This window comes from Lucilia cuprina, chromosome 4 (assembly GCF_022045245.1).
Source record: "Lucilia cuprina isolate Lc7/37 chromosome 4, ASM2204524v1, whole genome shotgun sequence".
Lineage (NCBI taxonomy): Eukaryota > Metazoa > Arthropoda > Insecta > Diptera > Calliphoridae > Lucilia > Lucilia cuprina.
The window spans coordinates 18775472-18785371 of record NC_060952.1 but is presented as its reverse complement, the minus strand read 5'-3'; the positions used below and the strand labels follow the sequence as shown (position 1 = coordinate 18785371).

General features: G+C 28.5%; 1 protein-coding gene across 1 annotated transcript; it reads right to left on the bottom strand.

Moving 5' to 3' along the window:
* Positions 1 to 2476: 2476 nt before the first annotated feature.
* On the bottom strand, positions 2477 to 8370 carry LOC111675857 (beta-mannosidase-like). Its single transcript, XM_023436708.2, has 11 exons — positions 8066 to 8370; positions 5802 to 5945; positions 5231 to 5735; positions 5081 to 5165; positions 4822 to 4996; positions 4478 to 4763; positions 4108 to 4418; positions 3625 to 4043; positions 3357 to 3563; positions 3115 to 3294; positions 2477 to 3040 (listed from the first exon to the last, which is right to left on the bottom strand). Exons 1-11 carry the CDS (start codon positions 8184 to 8186, stop codon positions 2606 to 2608), a joined length of 2868 nt encoding a protein of 955 aa, XP_023292476.2. The 5' UTR covers positions 8187 to 8370; the 3' UTR covers positions 2477 to 2605.
* Between the last annotated feature and the right edge of the window lie 1530 nt (positions 8371 to 9900).

The window sequence follows — 9900 nt, the reverse complement described above, 5'->3', positions numbered from 1 at the left end:
CCAGGAGATGGCTTATTTCTTGTATTATTTTTCATAATTACATATCTATTTATGTTTAGATATTTTGTGATCATTTTATGCGTTTTCAACATTATTCAATCAAATAATCATAATTACTTTAACCTTGAACATAATTAGTGTTGTGTCAATGACAATAAACTGTAAACTCATTTTACACATAAGAAGTCTTACTTGCAATAATTAAATAAACATAGAAGAAATAAAACATAAGATTTGCATGCAAGCATATGTACGTATGTAGATATTTTAGAAAATACAATGCAACATTTAATGAATCTCAAAATGTTGATAAAATATTAGACTTAGATGTAATATTGAACAAAAACATTGACACACAAACGAACTTTTATTAGTCAGTCAGTTTCAAATCAAAGAATTTGCTACAAAATGGCATTGATTTGTTGTTGCATATATTGTTATATATTTTGCATATTTCCAACATTTTTATAGCATATTTTGCATAATTTTTAATTTTTCTAAAACAAATTGTTTTGTTTTCTCTGTATTTCTTATATTTACAACAAAATTAGTTTTTACATAAGTATTTATAATTTTTTTAATAAAAATCAAAAAATTTTGATTTAACAAAATACTAAGTTCTATGAAATACAATTTTACATAGTTTTATTAAATTTTTAAAACCACAATATTGCGAAAGATTTTTTGAGTTTGCGCTGCTAATTCTAACGTCCAAAATATTGGTCCTTAAAGTACCGGTTCAGAATCAGTTTCTTAGTCTTTCCATCTGTGTGTCGGAATAAAAAAATAGCTTGAAATTTTGTTCTTACATCACTATCACGTACATAATTTACTTAAAAACATTATTTAACGATAAAATTTGGAAGAAATATAAATTATACAAAAATACATTCACCAAATTTTATTAGAATTGCTATACACTTTCAGAAATTAAATATATACTATTTAAAGTTGTTTAATAGTCTTTATATTTGTCATTATCGAGGTGGTGGTTGCATTAAAATGGTATTATAGTACATAAAGCAATCATTAAAAACCTGCATATTTGTTTTAAAAAACTTAAGATCTGAATATATATTAACTCTTTCACGTATACACCTCGAAAATATTTTTCCTTTTTTTATTAAAAATTATCTATATACGTCAAAATAAAGTGTATAATGAAGTCAAATCCATAAAAAGTCCAGCGGTTTAGTTTTGTGTGTGAAAGGGTTAATATGTACTGCACAAAGAAATATTTTTTGGAGCATATTTTTCACATTTTTAGCGCATATTATAATTTTTAGTGAATGTAAAATCTAGCCCTGTTTATTACATATACGGTTAGAAAACCCAAAAAAGAAACACAAAAACATATAAAATATGTTCCAAAAGTTTTACTCCCATTTTCTTAATGTCTGGTAATATTTTACGATAAATTAAAATTTTTTCGTCCAAAAATTATTTTAACCGGCAGAATATCTAGCTGTTAAACAAAAGCCGGAGGTATTATTTCACATAACTCTCATACAACCGTACCCCCGAATAGGGACTTTTGAGGTCATAAATATGTTGAATATTTTTGTATCTCTCTAAAAATCTAACAAACAAAGTCTAAATCGTACCCTACCTGAGCCTTGCTCTTACATAAAGTCCTTTACATAAAATTGTTTGAAAGTGACATTGAAAAAAATGTTTTTCTTTGGTATAATTAGTTTAAAAATGTTTAACTTGTCAAAAGTTTGGAGCCTCCTTAAACTTGTTAGTTCTAATATTCGTTATTATTCTTCCGCTCACTGTAGTTTTATTTTTTGGTAACTAGTACAAAATGTAAAAAATTTAAATTTCCTAGATATAGAGCTATATGTATCGCCCATGTGCTAAATATTTGACTTTAGCTGTTATAGTTTCCCAGATATATGAATGATGGTATTTAATTTATAACTGAGCATATAGATAGACAACTGAATATATCAATGTCAGTCAATGTTGGTAGTGAAAAAATTCACTTTTATACTTCGAAAAAATTCGAATAATATGGAAGATACCATTACCATAAACAAATGCAGTCCAAATTTCATAGTCCTAGGATTACTCCTCTAATTTTGCCGATTCGCTATATGGCACTGTGTGCATACTGAGCTATATAAAAATTTAATATGATAATGCCGTTATTTGGAGGTAATATTTTATACTCCAAAAATTTGGAAACCTCGATTTAAGTTGTACAAATATAAAATTATAAAACTTTTTATTTAATAGTATATCATTTTATTTGCTTTATAGCACAGTTATTAATATAACGTTACAAATATTGGTCAAATGGTATTTGAAATTTAATTTTTTTTCACAATTTGCCGTATAATGCAAATCACTATTTTCCAGTCACTGAATTTGATACGTTCTATATTATTAATAAACTATATAAAAGAAATATTATTGTGCTTTTTGTTAGTTTATTGACTTCATAACCCTGATAATGAAAAATATATAGAAGTTAAGTTTTGGTATATGATTTACAATAATAGAAACATATATGCTATTGTATATATTTTTGCCGTACTGGAAGTATAATTTATAAATATGAAATACGATTTAAAATTATATTAATTTAATTATAAATAGTTTATACATGATTTAAATCAATTTCAAAATCAGCAACATCACTTTTAACATCAACCGTTCTATATTCATTAATTTCCGTTAAGGATATTTCTTCTGTTGTAGATGTTTCGGTTGTTACCGTTGTAGATGTAACGTCATTACCGTTATTATTATAACCGGGTGAATCTCCTAATATTAAATCATTAATTGTTATAATGCGTATGTTTTCTTTGGTGAGAGTAACACATGGTGCGGCTTTCAATTGAAATTCCAGATGAATCACCTTAATGGGTGCCGTTATTATAACACCATTTTCTGAAAATTTATATTTCTCAACAGCAGGATGATAAAGTTCCAAATAAACAAATACAGCTGGTTTTTTAACCGTTATTGTAATGGTATAGTATTGTATATAATCAATATTAGTATTTAGACAAAATGTCGAAGAAAGACCATACTACATATATAGAAGAGAAAAAAGTATAAAATAAAATGTTAAACTTTAAAATTATATTAACAACCATTGCATACCTTTAACTGAGGATCTGACAAGCCATTGGTGGCAGTGATCTTGCTTGGTATTATAAAAGTACTGGATATAGTTGTATTATTTCGAGATAACACAAATTTCAAAAAACAATTTTGTCGGGTAAAGGGCTGACTAAATACGGTACTCATATCCAAGTAATCAGTATTAATGCCATTAGAAGTCTATATAAAAAGTTTTAATTTTAAAAACGGAACAATTTAAAAAAAAAATCTTAAATAAATACCAATGAAACTTCCCATGATATAGATCTTCTATGATATAATTCGGACCATAAAAATGTATACATTGTTATATTGTATATTTCGGGTTTTTCAATATCGTTAACTGTTTCTTCTTTCGTAACGGTGACATTGATGCGAGAATTTTTTACATCCATTAAAGCTATTATAGCGGTGGGAGCCATGAATTCTTTGCACCAATTCCAAACCATCTATTTTAGAAAAACAAATATTAGTTGAATTTAAGGTATTACAACTTCGTTATGTTCTAACCTTATAGTTACCGAAATAATCGATACTAGACCAAGAGGGTGCAACCCAATTATCATTTAGTTGCCAGTAAATGGCTCCCATTGTTCTCTTATGCGTTCTATGAGATCTAAACACCTCCGTGGCAGTTTTAGTGGCCATTGCTTGTGTCAATTGCGATAAATAGATTAAAGGCTCTACATTTTTTTCCCAGTCCATTGCAGGCAATGCAAAATGTCTTAATATTAATTTTAATATAGGTATAAAACCCTTGGGATCATGTTGTCTATGCTGTACAATATCAGACAAACTATCGTTTTTATTAATAGTACGATTCCATGCTGTCAGAGCAGGTAAACTTTGGAAACCATATTCCGATATGAAACGGGCTCGCGGATAAATATCTGGATCCATGCCATCTTTTTCATTTTCCCAGAAATGAACTAAATAAAATTAAATTAATATGTACATTATTTGGGCCATTAATTTACACTATTGTTTACTCACCATCACCATAATTTGGATTTTGCGGATCTATTGATATTTCCTTCTTACTCTCTTCCACTCCCATAGAAGGTGTCGAAATCATTGGACCTGCCCTGGGATTAAAATCATTTCGTGATATAACATTCAGCTCATGACGTATGGTGCCCATAAACATTTGCTTATATTCCTCCTCTAGACGTGCTGAGTCCGCACCCAATTCTGTTTTATTCTTTGTCAAATACAATTCAATTTCATCGTTGGTCACAAACATACATAAGCTGGGATGGAAAGCTAAACGTCTAGCATTTTGTGAGGTCTCCAAACGGACGGATCTGAAATAAAAAAATAATTTCTACAATTTCTAAATCAAAATTAACTTAAAATCTCTTACTCAACAAATGAATCGGAAAAGGGATAAGTTGAAGCAGTAAATGCCAAATCTTGCCACACTAATATACCATAGAAATCGGTTAAATTGTAAAATGTATCTGATTCATAAAAACCACCACCCCAAACTCTTAACATATTCAAATGGGTTTCTTTAGCTGACTTTATAAGATGTAATAATTTACTTTCTCTGTAAGAATATTCGGGTAAGATATGGGAGGGCATAAAATTGGCACCCTTAATAAAAATTGGCTGATCGTTAACTTTGAAATAAAAAGTGCGACCGAAATCTGAAAACAAAATTTAGGTTAAATGTATTTTTATAAGGAAACTTAAAGGTTGCAGTACCATCTAAATCCTCTTCCAGTTCTATGGTGCGAAAACCTACATCTATGGTTTTTTGAGATTTTGTTTTCGATGTCAGTCTAGGCCCGGTAGAATTTAAATAACAATTACTTTCAAAATATAAAGGATATAATTTCTGTTCTCCATAGCCATTGGGCCACCATAATTTAATTTTAGTCTAGAAAGAAAAAATAATACATTTTCGAAATTTACAATTATTGTGTAAAAATTAAAATTTACGATTTAAATAGAAAGTACTCACCTTTGGTATATCCACTTTAAATTCTATTTTAAGAGAGTTATAAGAAATTTCGCGTTTAAAAACTATAGGTTTATCTAGAAGTTCTCTAAAAAAATTATAAAAAATACAATTTTAATATTTAATATTTATGAAAATTCGTTCACTACTTACACTGCAATAAACTTGACATCACAAAAAAACTTCTGACGTATATCGGTACTAAGAAACAATCTCATATCCATAGTCCAATGTGTTTCGTTATGACGTAGCGCCACATCGACATCTCTCATTATGGCCACTTCATAGTATTCCAAATCTACCGGTTTCCATATTCCCATCGATGGTGCAGCTAAATTCCAATCTCCACCAAAACTTGCCTGCATTTTTCTCAACATATTACGATGACACTCACCATTTGTACGAACATGTGGACAATCGGGTGGTACATTGATTCCATTTTCCTTGAGATTTTCCGCTCGCTCCTTTGCCGTTAAGATGGGTGATTTTATTTTGATTTCCAAAATATTATTAGACTTTAGATAGGTACTAATATCAAAGGAATAGCGTATAAACATATTTTCAGTTTTACCAATTTCATAGCCATTTAAATGTACCGTAGATACTGTATCAATTCCATGAAGAGTGAGATTTACCCGTTGTCCTTTATCGATAGTGACTGAAAAAAATATACAAACCTATTTATAAGCTCAAGTTTAAGGCATTGCATCATTAATATACTTACTTCCGAAGACTGTAGAAAACGTCCAATTGTCATATGCAATCCATCGTAAGTTGTCGTCATTCTTCGACTCCAAAATACAACCATATTCATCTTTCAAAGCAGTATATACTCCAATGGGACTTTTTAAATTATTGATGTGAATGGCTACAAAAAAATTATTTATATTACAAATTTAAGCGTTAAATATTAATTGGGTAATGTGTATCGCTATTCGTGATATCCTTCAAAAAACTTTGATTTCGAATGGTTAATAATAGTGGACCACCTCCCAGCAAAAAATATTCTTGATTTGGAAGCAATAAATATACCTACTGCCTCTCTAACTAGTTCCTCAATTGGATCTTTAAACTATTGCAATTATTGTTTGTGGTGTAAAAATTTGCTTCTTAACAAAATCACCAAATTTTTATGTATTTCTAATTTTTAAACTGTTTCGAAAAATATGCACATTTTGGATTCTTTAAGCGAACCTCTACGTGAGGAAGGCCATACAAAAATCAAGTAATCTTTCATAACATGTGTAAGAAGTAGCAACAGCTCTCTGTCTTAAGAATCTGCTTCCAACGAGCATTTTTTGCTGGGTTATTATACTTTTCTCTTAACCATTCTCCACCGAGGGAGAACACTAGTTGGACATTTAGCCTAAAGTAATAGTTTTAAATGATCTTCCCTATTTTATGTTATTTTGCAACATATTTGCTCTATTACACATTAGTCGATTTTGTTTGATAACACTTTCGAAATTTAGGGAGAACACTCAGTGGACAGTACCTATTTCATGCTATTTTGCAAAACATTTGATCCTTGATCCAGTCGATATTTCTTACAGTAACCCATTCATCGATCATGTTTTATACCACTCATTTCTACGACCGGGGGAAAATCCCTATGCTAAACAATTTCCCTACGCAAAACAGTTTTCTTTCCCTCGTATGCCTAAACCTATGTCAGTTCATTACGAAAAATTTGGACCATATTATATGTATAAAAGTATTGGATTCTATGGATGAGGACTTTAGGAGTTTTCAAAATTATAATTTTCCCAATTGGGTCTTAACACTAAATTTTGACCAATTTACTAACTTTAATATTAACGCGAATTTTAATTCGGACAAACCTATGGTCACCTTCCCACGACTATTGTCCCCTATTAGTCTAGTGAATTTTTCTTAAAGATTTAGTTCTATAAACAAATTTTTTTTTATATTATTACTACTCTTAGAATAATTATGATAAAGTTGTGTAAAGATTGCTACTGCACCTTAAGTTTATTGTATATAAACAGTCAATAAAACAAAACTAACAAATACCTAATTTTGCACGCTAAAATTGATTAATAAATGTTAGAGTTACAATTTCTTATCTTATCGCCGAGAGCGGTTTGTGTTCATCAAATTGACATGAAATTAAAATTTTGAATTGTTATTGATTAGAGTTTGTCGAGAGTATTGTTTCTCTTTTTGTGTTCTAAATAAATAAGAGAGCACAGAAGATATATTAATAAGTTAACCCATTTTTAACCAAATTTGTGTAATGTTCTTTAATGAGTTTTATATATTTAAGGTATTTATACCCTACATCACTTAAGGGGGAAGGTATATTGGGTTTGTGCTGATGTTTGTAACATACAAAAATATTCGCTCTACGAATCGGCTTAGAATCGTTTTTTGATTCGATTAAACTATGTCCGTCCGTCTGGCTAGCTGTCTGTCCATTTAAACCTTGTGCGCAAGGTATGGGTCGGAATTATATAAAAAATTTGATGAAATTTGCACACATTCCTTTTTTGGCCCATTTTTCGCCTAGCGCCCATACAACCGGACCCTCTCCTCAGCTCCTCTTCATTTCATCTTCATTTCTTCATTTCCTCTTAATTTTGAATATCAAAACTGGAACCGTTTAATAACAGTAAGGAACCAACCATTATATCCATTTTCCATTAAAATTTCTCTATATATTTATTTTGATTATAATTAAAATGTTACCTCTTGAAAGGTTAAGCGATAGATACATCGATATTTCTTTTCATTCTCTCATATCTCTCTCCCGCTCTCACTCTATTGAAGTGTCAATTGACATTGATAAATATATTATAAATACTTTATTTTCAATATGTTTTATATTAAACATTGATAATTATAAATAATATTTTAAGAACACTGTCTTAATTACGATCTAATAATAATTTTTAATGTTACATTTTTTTAATGATTTATAACCGTTTTTTTTTTATTTATTTATCATTATATTCTTTTGAAACTTACTTCCATTTTCATTTGACAAATTCCACGCATTTAAACTGACAACTTTGATTTTATCACCATTTATAACACAACATATTTGAAAGATAATTATAAATATTAAATAAATTTTAGCATATTTCATTATGATTTTAATGATAATTTCATATTATATTTATTTTCTTTTTTAATAATTTCTCAATATTATATGTTTTGTTTTTCCTTATCACGAGTACTTGTGTTCTTTTAAAGAAAAATATTTCCTCGACAGGTGTAGCTGTGACTGATAATACTTTTTTTTAGTTAATAGCCGTTCTGTTCGTTTCAAGAGTTTGTCGAAAACTGTTTGAACTGAAATTTATTTACCAAAAATTGTCGTCTACCATTTACACTCAATTTAATTGTTATTATTTATGTTTAATAAACTTATCAGTAGAAATTTAGAAGGAACTGATTTTTAGTGTGTGTATATTTATCTATTAAATGCAATAATAAACAGGGTGCTTAGATATTTTGTAATTTACTATAATGTACAATTAATTTTACATAGTTGTACAGTGTTAGTTTATTTGGAATCGATTAAGATATGTCCCTCCGTGCGTCCGCCAGTCAGTACGTCTCTTCGGTTTAACTTTTCACCTATTGGTCCTAGCAAAAAATGTCCAAATGGGTTCAGATAGCTATTTTCTCATTCTTTCCATTTTTTATATAATTTTTTAAAAATATAAAAAAACCTTTGTCGAAAACTGTTTGAACTGAAATTTATTTACCAAAAATTGTCGTCTACCATTTACACTCAATTTAATTGTTATTATTTATGTTTAATAAACTTATCAGTAGAAATTTAGAAGGAACTGATTTTTAGTGTGTGTATATTTATCTTTTAAATGCAATAATAAACAGGGTGCTTAGATATTTTGTAATTTACTATAATGTACAATTAATTTTACATAGTTGTACAGTGTTAGTTTATTTGGAATCGATTAAGATATGTCCCTCCGCCAGTCAGTACGTCTCTTCGGTTTAACTTTTCACCTATTGGTCCTAGCAAAAAATGTCCAAATGGGTTCAGATAGCTATTTTCTCATTCTTTCCATTTTTTATATAATTTTTTAAAAATATAAAAAAACCTTTTTTTGGCCTTGTTTTATGTAGTATTGAATTTAATGATGTCGTATTGTACATTTTGATCATTGCGCAGCCGTTTGTTACAATTTTTATGAATTACGACATTTTTAAAATTTGTATTTAGTAAAATGTTTATATTTATGACTTCCATTATTTATATTGTGGTAAGGGACTTTTTTATTTATCAAAAGTTTGCAAAACAAATTTTTTATTAAAAGTAAAAAAAATATAATTTTAAGCATACTTTCAGGCAGACGGTATCATAAAGCATTTAAAATTAAAAACAAATTCGTTTTTTATTTAAATAATTTTAAATAAAAGTCTGATCAATCATGTAAGTGCATTTGAAGGAAAATTTTAAAGACAAACTTTTAGTTTTTTGCTGTAACTTTGTTAAAACTGTGAATGAACTCAATCTTAAATCACTCGTAATTTTCTTTTTAAATTCGGATTCATTAAAAGAAATCTAAATGAAAGTCTTTTTTTTATCAAAAGTTTTAGCTTAGTCAAATATGTATATAAATGTGTGTCTAAAATCAATCTTAAAAAACAGTAAAAACATGTTAGTGACTTAAACTTACTAGAACTTACTTTTCAATGAGTACTAGATAGTTACTGTACTACTTATATGGAGTTTAGTAATGACTTACAAATAATTATGTTCATAAGTAATTATGTTAGCCTTGAATTTTGTTTTCGAATATTGTGTTTTACAAAATTTCAAAATTAGT